The sequence below is a fragment of the Stylophora pistillata genome, chromosome 3, assembly GCF_964205215.1.
Source record: "Stylophora pistillata chromosome 3, jaStyPist1.2, whole genome shotgun sequence".
Taxonomy (NCBI): Eukaryota; Metazoa; Cnidaria; class Anthozoa; order Scleractinia; family Pocilloporidae; genus Stylophora; species Stylophora pistillata.
The window spans coordinates 31373465-31392777 of record NC_142521.1 but is presented as its reverse complement, the minus strand read 5'-3'; the positions used below and the strand labels follow the sequence as shown (position 1 = coordinate 31392777).

Genomic DNA, 19313 nt, shown 5'->3' with positions numbered 1-19313 from the left:
AAGAGCGCATTCCGTGAGATGCAAAAAGAAGCCATGCAGAGATTTGTAGACTCCAAAAGAGGCACTCACGATGAATGCGACTTCTGTGATACTTTATTAGGGGAAAAATCAGAGAATACTCTCGCTAAAGACACACTGTATCAGTTTCAACTCGTAGATATTTGAGTTCGACTTGAGTGCTCTTCACACAAACTCGGGAACAATACATTTTCACCAGAAATGTATTAAAAAGATAAAAAGGGTTCGAAGGTAAAATGTTGAATGGACTTTCGCTTAATTTTGTTCTTCAAAGCTAAACGAAGGCCAACGGAAGGAGGGGCGTTCGGTAAACGCGATATTGCGACGCGTTTGTTTTACACATCAGGAATTTTGTATACTTTCGAGTAACAGACTCTACATCAGCGGAGTTTTCTCTGTGACGCGATTAACGAAGTAGTGATAAAAACTATATCGGATAACAACAAGCTAGCGCGATCTTTTCTGATTTTATTAAACTGCCAGTTTCGTTCGTAGCCGTTCCCTAGGATGACACGCAACGCTTCTTTACGCACTTGCGTATATACGCACATAAGCTCACGTCTCGAGGAACATACGCACATACATAAGCTCACGTCTCGAGGAAAAGCGAAGGATTATTTCGTGAAATCGTCACGCATTTTGTGACGCGCTGTTTAGTTAGGCGAGGAACCGTTGAGAATTTGAATGCGTTACAAGGAATGGTATGGGGAACAAAATATGGTCGATATCAGTTGCAGCACTAATTATTCTGAAATATAAACATTTTACACTTAAGATTGAAAAAACGTACTCTCTCCTTTTGTGTCCGTCATTATGGTTTTTGGCGACTTCTACCATTTCGGGCTTGCCTTGCCATCACCGTTCTTCCTGTTATAAGTCTTCTAGAGAATAGTGATGGAGAATCGGAGTGTGGAATCCAAAGATCTGATGATCGATTTCTCACGGAGATTTGTAGTCTTTACTTTGTCTCGCACTCGATAAAAGATGATAAAAAATAGAGAAAAATCTTTCTCTTCTCATTACCGAACTCAGAATTAGCCACCTTTTTTTTTCCCGTTTACGCAGAGGATCCCTGCGATCTGAAAGTTGATGCTTAGCATTCTTAATACGGAAACAAAAGCTTTTTTTCCAACATTCGAGATAAAGGTTCGCTATCCCCTTCATCACAAGACAAAGTTCTACTGCACAGACTTATTCCATCATAGTCATAGTGAATCTATCATGGTCACTTATTTCCTTGGACCAGCTCTTATAGGAAGAAGGAAATTTTTAATTAATGGCTCAAGCTTGAAGTGCTGCCTATTAGTTACTATCTGTACAACACTTTTTTGGTTTACTTTCCTCTCTTCCATTCTTTTTTAGGTGATGAGCAGTTGTTTATCACAAAGAAGGTTCTACTTTCAAAGCTCAAACGCTGTGACGGTTTCTTTTTTTTTCCTAGATGAAGAGTTCTTTGGCTCGATCTAAAATAAGAAAAAAGGTGTATACATTTTGAAGATTTTTCAGTTTTCAAACGAATATAATTGAAGGAACGAATGATTTTTAATTAACGTCTGAACCCTGTTCAACTGTTCTTCAGTCCACCTAACAAAATGACGGGTCTGAGAAGGGACTGGGTCCACAATTGAAGCGCAGTCTTCTAAGTATTTGTTTGTGCACGTGATATCCAAGAAGTCACAAATTTTCATCAGGGTTTGACCCGGGTTTCTCATCAGATCCATGCTGTGCACATCGAGTACACGATCTGGAAAGTTCTTCTTAACTTGCGAACTTCCCTCCACTTGAATATTGTATTCGGCTATGGATTCATCAAGCTCTTCGTGACAATTACACTGCAATTAACCAATAATAACGTTGTATTTCATGGCCCTAGTAACATGTTATCAGGAAAACCATAACAAAAAAAACAAACACGAAAACAGAGACAAAAACAAACGTAAATAAAACAAAAGAAATCAATGTCACTGAGAGAAATAGCTCTAGGTTGTTTGTTTAAACACAATGGTGGGCGTGCAAATCTACCTTCTTGGCTTCGATTGTTTGTAAAAATTGAACATTTTTTTTACAGACATATTCTCGAGGCCAGGAAGGCTTACTTGCATGTATATGTATAGACCGCCTCCCGGTTAGCTCAATTGGTTAGAGCGCTGGACTGTTGTGGGGGAGGTCGAGGTCGATGGTTCGAGCTCCGGCCGGAGCAACACTCAAGGTCTTAAAATAACTGAGGAGAATGCGCTACCTTTCTATAATATCAAGAAATGGATTGACATTCTAGTCTTCGCGGATAAGGACGAATAAACCGTAGGTCCCGTCTCCTGCATCTATTGCTTAGTTAATTTGGTTAGGCAGGGGACGTTAAAGAACCCGCTCACGAGATTGCTTTGATGTGGTCTGGCCTGTTTACTGGGAATTGGTGGGGAGGGGGCATCTTCAAATAAGTTTTCTTCGATTGTTTGTAGACTGCTGATGCAGTCCGGCCAAAGTCCCCCGAAAAGTGTTGTGATGCGCATTTGATCATATTCACATGTTAATTTGCGCAATATAAATACTGAATTATTATTATTATGCAGTATACACGTTTGGATGCTAGTGAGCTAAGCAAGACAGGGCGAAAATTCGTATTATTATTATTATTATTGTTATTATTATTATTATTATATTAAAGATCACGAACTAGACTCGCCATTTTTGAAATAGGTCTGTGTTTTATCCGGCGTGATGAGTTCCAAGCAGGGCATCTCATGATAAAGTTCGTATATAATGCGCGCTGTAATTGGTTGTAAGTGCGAGCTCTACAGAGCATGGAGATGAGCTGAAACTGTCACGTTCTGCCAATTGGTAATTTTTCGAGCCTTTTTTCGTTAATTGAAAGTGAAATTTCCGAATAAGCGAGCCGGTAAGTAGGAACAGAACAACCAGACATACCAAGGGCAACAATTTGCGTAATTATAACTTATGAAGAGAGAAAAATTCCTCAAAGAGAAAACGAAATGAACAGTCCGAGTTTTGAAGGTTTTCACTGCGTACAGTTAGATTGTATACTTACGTACGATAATAAAAATCAAACACAGCTAACACTCGTACAGTAAATAATGTTTCGTGTTACAAAAACAAAACAGAACAAAACGGGTATGATGAAACTTGAAAATATATTCAAACTGGCATAACTGTTAAAATTCATGCAAATCATGACGATGTCACAGCGACCGCGATCATGCTGAAGTCCATCGCAGGTAGCTCATCATGGCGATCTCCGGTAATCGCAGTGAAGCAAGCCTCAGAAATTGCATTGAACGCCCTTCCGACTGAGAGTGAACTGAACTAAGAGCTTGTTCTGATATCCTTTCCGATGTGTTGAATGGAAGGCCACATCAGTCACAGCAGCCGAGTTTTACGGAACTGTCATCCCTTGCAGTCTTCTTGTTCACAAAACACACGACTTGAGCAGTTTGTTTTCTAATGTTCATGTGAAAAAACCTGCGTGTTTTTAAGAACCACGATTCGGCCGTATTTCGCTGAACATTTCACTTTCAGATTGCGAGTAAAAAAACTTCAGGGAAAAGTATTAAATTCGAACTGCCAAACTATTTCAGTTTATGGACCACTGCAGATGTGAACTTTGATGGTTTGAAATTTTGACAGCTTTAGTCTTGTTTAACCTATCAGATAACGTAACCATTCTGGATTCTGATTGGCTTATCGTAGCCTGCTTTATGAGAGTATAGAGCATGCTGGCGATACTGTTGTTTGCTTTGAAAATAAAGTTTGTTTTGAAAATTGAAAGTAATGGGTGGGGAATTAAACGGACACGTGAAGTGGGGAGAAACACGAGGCGTACGGAAGTCGAGTATTTCTCTCTACAATTCTTTCGTGCTCTAGCCGCTTCCTAAGTGCTTTACAACAAAACAGACCACAATTTAGGCTGCCCTATTTGTTAAATAAAGACTTGAAGAGACCTACCGTGAGACTGCAGGTCGCAAGCTTAGTTAGTATCATAGCGTCTTATTATATTATGATCATTCCACCGACGAAATCGCCCCTCCCTCTTCCCTATAGGTGACTATATAACACAGAGGCATACTTATACGTATATGTGAACGATCCTTCGCAGTAAAGCACTATTTGAGCAATAGTGAAAATCAGACCTGAAAAAAATTTCAGGCCTGTACGGGATTCGAACCACTGACCTCTGCGATACTAGTGCAGCGCTCTACAGAGGCATACTGTCAAGTGTCTGCCTACCTACCTCAAGGTTGTCTTGGACTTTGTTTTTCTTGACTTTCGCCCTGCGAAGCGCTAAAGTTGCTATGTTATCGAAAGGATTACGGACCACGTGAATGAATTTAAGCGTTGTGCCAAGTTTACGCTCTAAATTTCGAAGATGTTCCCTTCCATCACTTTCGAGCAAAATTCTTGAAGCCTGAGCTGCTTTCTTGTCTCCTATGACCTACAAGAAGAGCATTAGATTTTAAGCAATAATTGGATGAGGTCGAGCATGATATCATGAAATTTTTTTCTTAGTTCGTGAGCGGGTGGTATTCTACAAATCCTGCAATTTGATTGGTTCCGAGAGCGAGCGGCATTCTCCCATCCGGTCCGTTTGTGTTGAATCGCTTTGCAAAAGATCTCTAGCCTCGTCGCAATTTTCCATAAATATATGTTGTTTTGCCGGCTGGGTAGCTTTTTAAGCAAAGATTTCGGTTACGACCTCTAGCCAATATATGACATTAGTTTTCTCTTCTCTCTCTCGAATTAGGTTGTTTTTGCCGGAAAAATTGATTTCGAAATAAATTTCTTGCTACTAAATTTGCTTTGAGATAGATTGACACGCGGCCTTAAAACCATTTGTAATTTTATAAATATTTAGAAAGAGGAGGCTCAGAATATTGAAACAAGAGGTATTTACAGTTAGCCATTACATTAATCAATGTGACTCTCACTTATTAATGTCTGAATTCTCAAAAATAGTATGTTCGTTTATGAAACGGTGAGCGAAGTTTTGAGATCTATAAACACAATTTCGCTAACTCTTTGGATATTTCTACCGTAAATTTCACAAAGGAACCCGAAGGAATTCGTCGAGTGAAAGTCACATTAGGTGCCCTTGTGTCTAGCTAGAGAAAGCGTCTTATTCGAGTTCAGTTTTTTCGGTGGAAGAAAGACAAACTATACACATGCCATTGCAGAAAACAAAAAAGCATACTCTCACAACTTCAGCATCGAACATACATTCGAAATAACTTACGATTTGACTTTCCGTGACATTTACAACAGAACAGAGGTAAATCTTTGAAGGTTAGTTGTCGTCGAAAATGATATAGAGATTTACATGAAAAGTGAATGGCAAGAGTGACCACGTAACCTTGTTTTTTCCCGCCATTTTTGCATGCTTGCTGGTTGCGCTTTGCCGTTTCTGAGTGAAAGTAACCTGTTTGCCGTGTACGTAAGATTTTCTTCACTTTTTCTCTCACAGAGTAGAAATTAATTGTCGGAGAAAGGGTACAAAAACTATTCCTTGTAAGTTATACACGGGCACCTTTAAATCCACCCTGACGTGAGCTTACGCGAAGCTAAAGCAGCAGGGTTTACGCCATTTTACGTGAAAAGTAAGAGGGCCAGCTGACGTTTGCCGTTTCTCGTAAACACGGTGCTAAATCTCTCTAATCTCTTTAATACTTTCCGTAAGATCGCTGAGCGTTTTTAAGAGAAGATTATCGTGATAGTCCTTTATTTCGTGTGTCGGTTTGCCATTTGGGTGCTGTTGCGTATTCAAAGGTGAACGTGTGCTTTTTTTCTCTCCAATTGACAGGTGTCAGATCGTGTCAGATACTACTTAACAAATGTTTTAAAGTTTATTTCGAAACCTTTTAAATTACCTTTACCATTGCTTCAATAAAAATGTTTTCCGTAAAGCCTCTCTCTTCAGTTTTAATAACCTCTCTTTTCTTTATTATCTACTCGCTAAAACATTGTTCAGCTTCTGAAGGATCTTTCCGTAATTCCGGGTTCTTTAGGCAAGCATTTGTTAACTGTTAGAAAAATTAAAAATAGACGGTGAAAGAATTCATGTGGCTATTGGTATAACACGATGTTTACGGCATTGTAAAGAACTAGAAGTTGTATAATGACGCTAGAATGTAGTAGTGCTGCAGAAGATTTTTCTCATATGCAAAACAGAAAACTTGCCTCATCCCATATATTTATGACTAAGTACTCTTTTCCACAAGAGAAAGATGATCCAAGAATATATCGTCTTGTTGACATTCAACCAATAATAAAATGGTAACAAATAATGATATTATTAATAATAATAATAATAATAATAATAATAATAATAATAGCAAGTTTGATATAATAATAATTTAAAGGGGCTAACTCGAAAGCTTCATGGTTCCCCTATCTGGGCTCCAACAACGATTGCCTAATATATGCTTCTTTCAATTTCGCCTGTCAATTATAAATATTTTTTTATTTTATTTTATTGTAATTCCATTTTGAAACCCTGACCTATCAACTTTGTGTGTCTCTGGGCACAAAGCACAAACTAATCGCTTTCTCCGACTTATTGTACCACAATGCTTTTAGTGCCTTGATTTGGTTTATGTAACTTCATGATCGCCTCAGTATTAATCGTTGGTTGATTTGTGCCTCTTGTTAACTGCTTACAAGAGATAGAGTAGTGATTATAGCAAAATGAAAACTGTACCTGTACACTCTCATGAATTTTCCCTTGCCACTGACCCTTTACGTTGTAATGATACTGTACTGGGCCCCCGTTTACTGCTCTAGAGCGCACACCATACATCACATCATACCGTGATTTGGCATAAATCAGCTCATAGATAAAATATTTTTTCCTGTGAAATATTCCAGGCATGGTAATCCACTGCTGTAGGATGTTAAGGTCATTGGCAACGACAACATGTGGATGAGCGTCTAACAAAGCTGCAAGCAGGGTGTGTCTGCTTCTGTTGTAACCAATAAACAACAAAAAAATCCTGACTTTGTCGTAAACTCTGGCATCAAGTGGCGATGGATTTGAACGGTGTAGCGCTTAAAAAAAATAGTAATCGTGAATTGTTGAAACTCTACCACACTCCTTTGGAATCCATTTCTAGAGAAATCAAGGATAGACAGCTTTGATCAGTTGCAAGTCTCGCTTTGATTGCAAGTTTCTTTTATCAGCTAGCCGCAGGTCTATCCATCCAAAAAGAAGGCTGCTTTGGTGCTTTGTTAGTATTAATACTATGCCTATTAGAACACGGTTGCTTTTTAATAACATTTTCATATGAAATATGTCACTTGTAAAAAACGAAAAATTGATCAAAGAAAAAAGAAAGGAATACTGAAAGCATTCAAAATCAATTTCATATGTGAACTTCAAGGAAACAAACGTGAAATAAGGAGAAGATTATCGATCTAACTACCGTTGTATCCATCAAAGCGGGTCATCGTGTTCATAAGAAGTGCACATAGGGAAATACCAATGATTAAAAACGCGACTTTCAAAACGTGGTGCGACATTCTGGATTTTATTCCCTAAAAGAAAAAAAAACAAGACATGGACATATCATTAACAACATTCCGAGTGATTTGTAAAGTTCACTTAGTTTATTTATATGCATCCCATGTTAGCACTTATGCAGGAAACTCAGACAGACCACATTCAAGCTTATTTGATTGACTTGTTATTCAAATCAAGTAGTCTTTTTTTTTTAGCCTTGGATGAAAATTATGTTTTTTATCATCCGCCGAAAGCGCGTGTGAAAGTCGACTCATCCCTGGCTTGACAAATCGATACTGGTCATGATGAGAAGGCGTAATCAGTTCTACTGAAAGGCAAGAAAACTTAACCGGCCATCGGACTGGACGGAATACAGGCGACTGTGTAATCTTGTTACCTCATTTATTACTTCGCCGATAAATTACAAGATTACGAATCTAACCCACGGAGCTTCTGGAAAACGCTTAACTTGATTCTTCCGGGCAAGAGCCAGAAAAGTGGTGCCGATTTATTGATCGTAGACGAGGAAGAACTCACCAAGCAGAAGAATATCGCGAGTGCCACGAATATCTATTTAACATCCATTTCAACCTCCCTCTTGGCCAACCGTAACGAACTCCAATCTGACGCTGTTCCAGAGCCGGTGGTTTCAGACGTGAGAACCTTCAATTTCACCTTTCGTGATGAAAACGAAGCTTTTTAAAGCTATCAAGGACCTCGATGCAACTAAAGCCACACGTTCTGATGGGATTCCCACGAAAGCACTCAAAATGGCAGCATCTAGCATCTTACAGAGTCTGACTCATCTTTTCAACGAATCGCTTCGCACAGTTAAATTTCCACCTGCTCGGAAAGTAGCGAGAGTAACACCACTGTTTAAAGGAGGCTCGCCGACTGACTGTGACAATCATCGACCTATTTCGGTATTGCCCTGTGCAGAATTTTGCTCACGAGGTTGGGCTCATAGAACAACATCAATTCAATTCGCGTATTCCAAGTTTTCTTCAGCAGCAGTGGCTTTACTCAACGTAGTGGATTCATGGAAATTTGCCATTGACAGAGGTATTAGGTCCATTTGCGTTTTCCCAGACTTAAGAAAAGCGTTTAATGTCATGAAGCTCGACTTCCTGATTGCGAAACTTGAATCTTATGGAATAGAAGAGAACACACTCCAGTGGTTTAAGAGCTATCTCTCAGGGAGATCGCTATATGTTGTAAGACTCTGCTTCAGAACTTCGGAATCTTTCTTTTGCAGTCCCGCAAGGGTCGTTCTTGGGACCAACATTGTTTAATATCCATATAAATGACACATCTAAAGCGAGCTAAGATTCAGAAACTACATTATATACGAACGACACTGAGATGTGTCAAGATTAAGGAGGATCTAAAAAGGATAACTCAATGGTTCTTTGACAACGGTCTTATTTGCAACACGAAAAGGACGGAAACAATGGTGATTGAGTCACAAAAAGCCGTCAAAACCATCAGACATCTAAATTTATTATATAGATACTGATGAAATACCAGGATTTCTCCTTTCACTTAAGGTGGCTCGTACCGGTTTTCATCTTTTTGATGGTTTGTAACTTTGAAAGAATACAACAGAAAGACTGACCGAGGCCAGTTGAACACTTTTACGGGGTTGAATTACATAATCATTGGTTATCCAAAAATAAGTGTCATTTCGTCACTAACAGTTTCCATGGCAACGCATTCATAGGCTTATGCAGACGCATTTTTTAGCTTGTGGCTTAAATAATTCGAAAACTAAGCCGGTGACCCCCTGATTTTTTTCAGTGATTGATTTTGGCACTTGAAAAGGAAAATGCACAAAGATTTTTAAAAAATTCTACGGAGCGGAATTTCAGAAAATCTACAAAAAGGGCAATTTTCACACATCGCAAATTTCCTTCCGTAGAATTTTCTATTTTTTTTTTTGATGATTCCTTTTGACGTTATTATCATATTGGAACAATAAAAAGAGGGGGTCACCGGACTTGTTTTCATGTAAGCTTTCGTGAGTTTAGCAATTTCCACGCGCGTTCTCGCGCATTTAAAAATCTGGATTCTATAAGATCGACATTTGCTCATGATCTGTTTTAGCTACCGCTGACGATTGCGTGTGCTCGCGCGAGCACCTACGATCTGATGTTTACAGACGTTTACTGCTAAGAAAATCATTAAACAGCCGTCAAAGACAGTCTCCCGAGCTCATCTTAAAAATCCTACACATGACTTTTGGCTATATCATATTATTTTCCTTGAAGTTTCAAAGTCTTCTTCCACTTCGGGTAGATTATCCTTCACTTGAGTTCTTCTTTTTTCGCCGTCGCAAGATTTCATATCGGTTGAATATTTCTTTTAAATGTGCAGTGAAACAACCTTTACTTTCTCCGAAAATCGTCTTCGTTATCTTAGTTTCTATCTCCTGCATTCACAGTGGCCGCTCAACACATCAAATACAAGCTCTTAGGTAAACTTCTCACAAAAGTAGAAAAAATTCCACACGACGCCATCTTTGTTTTGAATTTTCATCTTTTGATCTCGCGCTTCTTTCGCACGTCTCTCTCGCGCGCGTCACGCAGGAGTGACATGTTCCCCGCGCGAGGAAACTGGTACGAGCCACCTTAAAAATCATACTTCACCGCGCGCAGTGAAGATACTATTTTTATCTTTCACGTGTGAGGATATTGGTGTGGCCATGGTTACCACCAGCTGTTTCGAAAATGAATAAAAAAGGTTGTCTTTTATGTGGAAATTTCATCAGTATCTATATAATAAACAGAACATTACATGGCCGCTTGGGGATACGAATTTTATCTTCTCGTGCTGAAAGTATCCCTCACGAGTAAGCGCAGCGAACGAATGAGAGATACTTTCAACACTCGAAGATAAAATTCGTATCCTAGCGCGGCCATGTAATATCCTCTATGTATTCTACGGTGATTCAATTCTAAACCAGAAGATATCTTTCAAGTACCTTGGCGTGCTAGTAGATGAATCGTTATCTTGGAACAGTCAAATATCTTACGCCGCGTCCAGAGTCTACCCGAAACTTCTTAATGACATTTGTACCGTAAATTGCACAACAGAAACCGTAGGAATTCAAAGAGAAAATGAGAGTAAAAAGCGATCATCAGATATAAACGAAGCCGGAATCACCGAGCCTCAATTTCAACACTGTGTTTCACTTACAATCAAGGTAACTGGAGGATGAATGCAACCATCAAAAGTAAATGAATTACTGAGCCGGCAATGGAACTCGACACAATTAGAACGAAGATAACAAGTGCATAGTAAAAAAAAAAGACATTATATACCTTGAAACCGGACTTCTTTTGAACGAGCCGTGGTTTAGATTATCTTTGTTTAGCGCAAAGCATTCACTGAACTCTAATCTGATTAAGACGAACTCACCGGCCGAATTGTTTGAAGCGACAATGGAGTGTTAGTTCAAAAGATGAACGCAAAAATAATACAAATTTGAAAATCCGTATTGTTTTTGCAGCCCACAACCGATTATTGCTAAGCAATGATATTTGATCATGACTCACTAACAGGAATGCTTCTCTACAGCAGAGCTCTTCATCTTGTGTTGCCGTGCAGTTAAACATTATTATTATTATTATTATTATTATTATTATTATTATTATTTATTATTATATATTATTATTATTATTATTATTATTATTATTATTATTGCTAAGCAATGATATTTGATCATGACTCACTAACAGGAATGCTTCTCTACAGCAGAGCTCTTCATCTTGTGTTGCCGTGCAGTTAAACATTATTATTATTATTATTATTATTATTATTATTATTATTATTTATTATTATATATTATTATTATTATTATTATTATTATTATTATTATTGCTAAGCAATGATATTTGATCATGACTCACTAACAGGAATGCTTCTCTACAGCAGAGCTCTTCATCTTGTGTTGCCGTGCAGTTAAACATTTGAAAACGCTACGTATACCTAATTTATATTTCTTCTCTTTGATATGATAATATCATCTCGGATAAACCGATATCCCCGGTGGGATGATCGATGGATAATGGAAGATTTGAAGAAAAACTATACAACACATTTTTTCTTATGGTAAAAAATACCCTAGCGACAAATTTTTAATTTATTATTCTTTCATCTGTTACCTTGACTTGTAAATCAAAAGTAATGTTTGACAAAATGACATGAAAGACTTTCTTGAAATATTTAGCACAGGTTTTACATCTTCGACTGCATGATAGCAACCAGTAAGTAAATAGTTAAGAATGACTGGCAGCTCTACGAGTTGTATATAAAACGGATGAGGCTCACATATTTTTTTTAAATATAAATTACATTATTGTAATATTTCAGCTATTTTTAATACTCTTCCCTTTTAACAAAATTTCTACTAGATTGAAACCATTATTCTTGCTTTTGCAGACAGCTGATAAATCTGACGGATTTCTACAGGGATGAAATTGGTTCGTGTTCACGTTGTAATTGCCTTGCTTCTTCTCCTCGTAACAGCTTTGTTATTCTTCACTAATCTATATCCTCGTCCATCCATCAAGGTTCTCTCGAGCGTCATTCCTCAGCGTAATGGTTAGTAAACTCCTATGGTAGATCTAGGTGAACTATCTCAATTCAACTTGTATGAACTGACTTGGTTATGCAGCATTGCCGTTTGTCCTCAGCTTAAAGTTTCTTAACTATATTTTTTGAGAAACTTTTAAGTTTAAAAACTTCAACCTTTGGTATCTGAAGATTTCAGAGAATCTGAAAATATGGCCTAACTCCAAAGTAAAACCTGCTAGCAACAAATACATTCAAAGCGGACATCCTTATGGCCCACGTTATTTTTTCCTCCCTTGTTTTTTCTGAGACGAGCTCTTATATCACGCGATATAAGAATTGTAATGTATCTAATAACAGCCAAAACGTTGTTTATATTCAGAAAAAACACCATGACATGGCCTTGCTGTTAACTTTTAGTGAGAGCGGCAGATCGACCCAAACTGAACGTGGAACTATTCCATTTTCACACTAACGATTTAAAACCTTTTGCATGAAAAACCTTGAGTGACAGGACAGACCACTGCAGAGGCTCGAAAAATTATACACATGTGAAATAACGTGATTTTTATTGTACTTAAACCAATTTATTTATGTTGAATGTGTATTAAAGATTCGATGTCTCGTTGTACTCGTTTTTAGAACACATTCCTTACTATCGATGGATAATTAATCTTAAAAAGAGAATTGTAACTTGCAAGATTTGTTTTCTTTTTACTTTTTATACACTTTTATGTTAGATTCCGGTTGTATGAAGTTACTCAATAAAGGTTATTTTCTTATTAGATCGACAATATTCTCCTAATTTTAGGTTAGTTCCCTTGAAGTTCACATATTAACTTACTTTTCATTCATGCATTTATTCCTTTCGTTTTTCTTTGATTAATTTTTTGTTTTGTATAAGTGACATATTTCATATCAAAATGTTATTGAAAGGCAACAGTGTTCCAATGGGCAGAGTAACAAAGCTAAAAACGCACCAAAGCGGCCTTCTCTTTGGATAGATAAGACTTGTTATCAGCTGAGAAAAGGATGTCCCTGTTTTAACCTCTCACTGTATTTTAAATATCTGATTTACATTGAAAGCAACTTCATCTTGTCTTTTGCAGGAAGTTACTTGAAAGAGACGTAACTTGTAACTCAGCTCTTTAACTTATCAGCTATCTTTCTATTACTTTTAAAACTACTCACCTTTGCCATCATGTACGACACAATTAAAAAACTTCTGTTTGATTGAATCAACTGTTTACATCCACTTTGAAATTTACTAGGAGAATTCCCTGGAGGACGTTTGGAATTACGGCTCACCAAGCTATACGATGGTGTCGAAACTTTTGTTTTATTCATTGGTCATGCCCGCAGTGGTCATAGTCTCATCGGAGCCATTCTGGATGCTCATCCCGAGATTATCATTTCTCATGAATATAACTTGTTAGAAAAATGGAGAAATTACAAGCTGGAAAGTAGCAGTGGACTGAAGACCCGCGTCTTTTTTGCCCTGCATGCCCTGTCAAGATTTCAAGCGATGTTTGGAAACCGTGCAGAAGTATATCGTTTCGGTGGAAAGTATAGTTACTTTGTACCTGGACAGTGGCAAGGAACATACAAGGACAGATTAAAGGTACAGAGTGGGGTTAGAGTGGGTGGAAGAGGGGGGAGAGGGGGTAGGGGGTAGGGGGGGCATTGATTAAAGGTCTAGAGTGGCGTCAGAGTGGGGGGGCATTGGATGTTTCCGGAAGGGAGAAGATATTCCAACGGATCCCGATGACCACTTAAGAAGATTTTCAACGCATAGCTTTGATCAGAAGCTACGTTTGGAATAATTCGAATATATCAACAAAGTTGAAATGGTAAATTGGCCACCGTTACGGTTATAAAAGCTGACGTTTCGAGCGTTAGACCTTCGTCGGAGCGAATGACGAAGGGCTAACGCTCGAAACGTCAGCTTTTATAACCGTAGCGGTGGCCAATTTACCATTTCAACTTCGTTGATATATTCAAATTATTTCGTTACCCCCACCGACGCAGCGCCAAACAGTTTCTTTCGAAACTATCAGCCTTTATACGTTTGGAATAATTGCTCAAACTTGAATCAAAGATCCACACAGCTATAAGAATTTTTTTTTTTTAATAATACTTTTTCTGTGCCTAACATTGTTTGAATTTCTTTTCTATTAGAGGTCAAGGCTCGTTTTATAATGTAAAATGTAAGCAGTACTTAAAACATTTTGAACAACATCAACATTCCAGATTTGTAACGTGGTTAACTGCAACAGCTAATCGTTGCTCAGCGAAAAAGAAATGCTATTGTCTGGGGCACATACACCCAGTTAGTTGCCTTATGTTAGGCCAAAGTGGAGCCTATAGGTAAGTTTACAACTCGTTTTTTTATTGTTAGGTTATAGGAGACAAGAAGGGGACAGCAACAAGCCATTTGTTAAAAAATCCGAAAAATTTTGATATTCTGGAGGATATGAGAAGAACTCTTACCGTTAAACTTAAATTCATTCACGTGATCAGAAATCCGTTTGACAATATTGCCACTAAATTGCTGAGAAATCTCGACGTCAGAGAAATGGCTGAAATCAGCACATTTAAGGTAAGTTTCTTTTTCACTAACTTGCAATTCGCCACCATTGTCGCAAAATCTCATACCCCATTCATTTCAAATGAGGCACATTAAAAATACAAGTTGACGATTGCTTGAATTTAATGGAAAATTTCGTTCACCTAAACATGTTTTGCTGGTGTGAATGTGTCATCATAGACTTCTTGAACCTGCGCATGCTTTCTACAATTTATTTACTCCTCTGAAGAGGCGAGGCTACCTGTCCCATACAGTTAACGTGCATTGTAATATATTTAACCTTTCCTCTCTTATAAAGGACGGGAAACAATGGTACTTTTATCGGCACAACTGTACTTAGTAGTGTTAAATCTACTCGTAAAAAAATATCTGGCTTCTTTTGTTTCGCAGGCAAGCAATGCAACCTTGTTGGATGAAATTATCGACAACTTTCTTGCCGAAGTACAGTCTGCCAAGAGATTGAAACGATATGGGAAGTTCGAGGTTCTAGATGTGTACAGCCATGAAGTTATTTCCAAGCCCGGAAAATTTTGCAAACCTTGTATAATTTTCTAGAAGTAACTTGTTATGCTGACTTTGTCGAGTCGGCCTCAAAACTATTGTACGCTAAGCCGTCGTTGACAAGACATGCAGTCGCGTGGACTTCAAAACAGAAGGCAAAAATTATGAACGAGATGAGCAAGTACTCGTTTCTAGAACGGTTTTCTTTCAATAGTGATTATTAGGAATTGTAACGTTTATTGCAGAGGATGAGTATTTATAAAGTCTAATGAGTTCATACTCTGAATGGAAGAGAGCAGTATTCTTAGTGAGTAACGTTACCTCAACCTCCTTGCTTGTATTTTTTTTTAGGCCTTATTATCACAACTACTTAAGTAGCGTGGATCGATTTCATATACATCCCCTGATGTCATTTTCAAAATACACACTAATCCATCTATAGTAGCCAGTGATATTAAGTCAATGTGCTATAATCACATCCAGCAGCCCTTGTTGGCCTACAGATTCATAATAGAGATGATTTACAAAATGATTTTAAAGGTTGAACTGATGTCTGCTGAATTTTAAAGACGTCTTTAAACTATTTGATGCGCTGGCAGGAGAAAAGCAAATGTCGATAAGGGAGAAGCAACAAACGGTTATACTAACGATAGAAAAAGGCATAAATTCTAAAAGAAATATCTCAATGTTTCGTTAAAACGGGTAAATACAGTAGACTCAAATGAGCGACACAAATATACCTCAGACCATGTTTGAGATAACCGTCAAATTCGAATGGTGACAGTAATCACTGTTCGTGAACGGGGGCTGTAACCCAAAGAGGGGGTTTATGTTCGGGGTTTTCCTTCTCCTAGACCGGCTACCAACCGAGGCTAATGTTAGCCCGTCTGCCTATCGCCCATGTTATACCGCCGGGTACTCGGTCGCACCTATAGCAATCTCTGTGGGAACAGGGGGAGCCCTGTGAAGCCGTTGCTACAGGCACAATGGGGAAGAACCGGCCATTTCATGTGTACCAATAAAGCTCGTCCAGCCACAGACCCTACCTCTCCCTCCCTCCCTCTCCAATAAAAGAGAGTGTTGAATAGCATTTATCTTTAAATTGTGTCTTAATTCTAGAATGGTGCCTTTGTGTATATTCACTGAAGTTCTCATTATATTGTGGGCCTCTTAAATTCATCCTGGCAACCTATCTGGCCAAATCCTTAAATTTGTTCTCGTAAAAACCAGTGGACTTTTCTGATTTGGCAAGAGCTTGCTGGAGTTTTTCCTCTACTCTGAGCCTTTTTGCCACTTTATTGAAAGCATTCTCCTCAAGGACTCTTTTCTGCCCCCTAACCTCCTTATTCTCTTGCAGTGAAGAGGCTTGAGGCTCTGTCTAACTCTCGATAGTACACCGTGAAGGCCTATTTTATTTCCAGTGCTCAAGCAGCCTTCCGACGCTCGCACCTCCCTTCCGTTTTCATGGAATCAAATTTCATGGAAGCCAATTTTTTTTCCTCGAGGCATTAATTATTCGGCTATTTACAACGACTCCCTTGATGCCCGATTCCTTTAAAATTTTCTCCATAATTTCAGTAGCAGATTTCCCGGTTTTTTCCTTCTCCTTTGAGGTGGTATCAATTAAATAGCTGCAAGAATAAATACAAGAATTATTCAATTTCAGAAATTTTAGTGATTGACCGCCTCAAAATATAATTACATATTAAAATAAATTTTAATTACTTGTTGATTTGGTAAGTATACGAAGCACAAACCCAGCTGAAATTTGCGTTGAAATCGCCATTTTCACCTTCAAAGTGATCTCCTATCGCAGACACCGTAGCGTCATGCACCAAGCAGAAAGAAAGCAGGGAAGATAGAGTACTTTCGAAGTCATTTTGTCATGCCACAGTCGGCGCAAGCGCCATTAAATTATATATCAAAATGCACCAGATTTATCCCGCTATTCAAATCTGGCGGTATATTCTGATTCAAGGCATGCACTGTCGAGCTAACCCGGTCAGGCTTTGTAATATTCACATCAAACCGGCGCCAAAAAGATGTAAAAATGCAATGCCTAAATCGCGATAAAACAAGTCCAGCTTGTTATCCATAGAAGCTTAGATATCGCTCAACTTATTTCTGGTGATACATTTGGGAAAAAGATCCTAGTTTGGGAACGAAAGGCAATATTCTGACCAAAATTGCGAATTTTTAGAGCGATTCCACCAGCTGTCGGCGTTACCTGATACGACATAGGGCAAAGTCCTCACAGCAGACAAACAAACATTCGAATCATCGTGTTTCTATTGTTTTGCTCTTACTCACGATAATTTTCTTTCCAACTGTTTTGTGGTAAAATATCCATGTCGAAACTTGAATCAGACAAAGACCCGGCGAAGTGCGGTGCTCTGCTAGAAATTTCGAGTGGCATGAACACAAAAGAATAACAGATGCGTCAAAAGGGTCTTTTTACATCAAAACTAAAATCGAAAGAGAGAAAGGAAGTTGCAAAGATTGCAGTTTAATCTTTCTCGAACGGCTTTCACTTCTCACAGGTCGACTTGCATTGCCTTATTTTGGAATTTCATTCTTCGGTGAAGCACAAATGAGTGTGAATATACTGTTAGAGGTAGGTGCTCGTATCTTGTTTAGTTTTACAAGAAATGTGACCGAACATTACAACCCGGAAGAACCCGAGTACACAGCGGAGTCCTTTGAATACGATCCACTACTTAGTACAGGCTGAGGATGATATTATGCTCCCGCTGATGAGCTTATTTACCAAGAATACAGCGACGGGGAGTCCACGGCAAGCTATTTTGCATTCACCAGTGTCAAAATAAAAAGCATGGATGCATGCTCACACCAGCAAAGTGACGATGAACCAGAAGACGAAAGAAACCGTGCAATGGCCTGGAAGAGACTAAGACCTTCCCTTCTACGTACAATTTCTAAATCGATGTACAATGGAGCTTGGATTTCTCTGTTATCGATCGCAGTTTTAGGAGTAATTTATACAATGATGTGTTTTATAATCTACAAGACCGTTATGAACTGCCAATATCAGGAAGACAAAATGGCGGACGAAGTCCAGTGGGCAAGAACACTTGCTGATATTGTTACTTTCGCTTTTTATTATGCCCGCATGTCGGTTTTAAATCCCTTGCTTCTTTTCCGGTCACATCAGCTGAAGGGCGTGAAAATAAGACTGATTCTGTTTCCTCTACTCATATACATTTTGGATGCACTGTATCGTGGACTGCTACAGGCGCTAGAAAAACCGATTTACATGCTGCCAAGGTCGTATGTCTATCCAGTTTATGAATAAAGGCGATAGTTTCTAAAGAAACTGTTTGGGGCTGCGTCGGTGGGGGTAACGAAATAATTTGGATATATCAACAAAGTTGAAATGGTAAATTGGCCACCGTACCGATTACAAAAGCTGACGTTTCGAGCGGTAGCCCTTTCGTCGGAGCGAATAGAGGAATTGTGGGTTATGTGTGCTTTTAAAGGCAGAAAATGGAGTTACGTTATTGGTGGGAACACGGCAACGAGAAAAACACGAATAAATTAGTGGAATGAAAAGCGTTCGTTGATCCCTGTGGGATTTAGACTGGCGGTTTGAAAGATGAGCTTTTTTTCAAGAGTTTTCAGTACAGCTTTCCGTGCTACCTAAGTGTAAGGAAAGACTGCAGATTGCCATATGTTGCTTAGAATGATTAGGTAAATTAAAATGTCTAGCGACTGGTTTCCATGTGTCCTTGTCATTCCTTTCCACGTCTCGAAGGTATTTTCGGAATCGGTCCAGTTTATGTTTTGTTTTTCATTACAGTCTGTTTTCAACCTTTTTTGATTGGAAAGCACTTGTGCATTCATTCAAGATCAAAGCTGGCATGGCTTATTTTTAAAATGGCAACACCGATCGTATGTATGATTGCCGCTGCAGCTTTCATTGAGAATTATGTTTACATAGAATATACCAAGCAAAACGAAAGAGGTAAGCTTGTAATCGCACTGTTCTCTCCACTTATAGGCGTCATTCTCAAGGCGATCTCACGGATTTGTGTTCAGAGGTTGTGGAATATTACCCACCCAGGATATTCGTATGTTTTGTTGGCGCCGCAATACTGTCTTCTCGCCGTTATG

The 19313-nt window shown here is 38.6% G+C and overlaps 2 protein-coding genes and 1 pseudogene across 5 annotated transcripts in view; 2 read left to right on the top strand and 1 right to left on the bottom strand.

Moving 5' to 3' along the window:
* Window positions 1-1267: 1267 nt before the first annotated feature.
* On the bottom strand, window positions 1268-11113 carry LOC111345181 (uncharacterized). Of its 3 annotated transcripts, none has more exons than XM_088754724.1 (5): window positions 11081-11113; window positions 7446-7557; window positions 6725-7071; window positions 4265-4465; window positions 1268-1850 (listed from the first exon to the last, which is right to left on the bottom strand). In XM_088754724.1, exons 2-5 carry the CDS (start codon window positions 7540-7542, stop codon window positions 1521-1523), a joined length of 975 nt encoding a protein of 324 aa, XP_088610850.1. In that variant the 5' UTR covers window positions 7543-7557; window positions 11081-11113; the 3' UTR covers window positions 1268-1520. The 3 variants fall into 3 exon arrangements, with proteins under 3 accessions (XP_088610850.1, XP_088610848.1, XP_088610849.1); XM_088754722.1 differs by lacking the exon at window positions 11081-11113 and adding an exon at window positions 10843-11043; XM_088754723.1 differs by lacking the exon at window positions 11081-11113 and adding an exon at window positions 8060-8176.
* Window positions 8834-15728, top strand: LOC148735631 (uncharacterized; annotated as a pseudogene). The gene is made up of 6 exons (XR_015999132.1): window positions 8834-10724; window positions 11963-12003; window positions 12094-12124; window positions 13366-13715; window positions 14493-14693; window positions 15072-15728. The product of XR_015999132.1 is annotated as an uncharacterized LOC148735631 (transcript).
* A 1881-nt stretch (window positions 15729-17609) lies between these two features.
* LOC148735630 (uncharacterized) overlaps window positions 17610-19313 on the top strand; it is a 1940-nt gene continuing 236 nt past the window's right edge. The window contains 3 exon segments of the mRNA XM_088752974.1: window positions 17610-18470; window positions 18514-18518; window positions 18955-19313. The exon segment at window positions 18955-19313 is cut by the window's right edge and continues 236 nt beyond it. Of these exon segments, the coding sequence (XP_088609100.1) occupies window positions 17773-18470; window positions 18514-18518; window positions 18955-19313 (1062 nt within the window). The 5' untranslated portion in view covers window positions 17610-17772.

Coding starts and splice junctions, on each gene's coding strand:
- LOC111345181 (XM_088754724.1), bottom strand. CDS start 7,542: ATGTCGCACCACGTTTTGAAAGTCGCGTTTTTAATCATTGGTATTTCC. Junction 4,466..6,724: donor AAATTCATGAGAGTGTACAG/GTACAGTTTTCA, acceptor CTCTTCTTGTAG/GTCATAGGAGACAAGAAAGC. Junction 1,851..4,264: donor AAGTCCAAGACAACCTTGAG/GTAGGTAGGCAG, acceptor GGTTAATTGCAG/TGTAATTGTCACGAAGAGCT.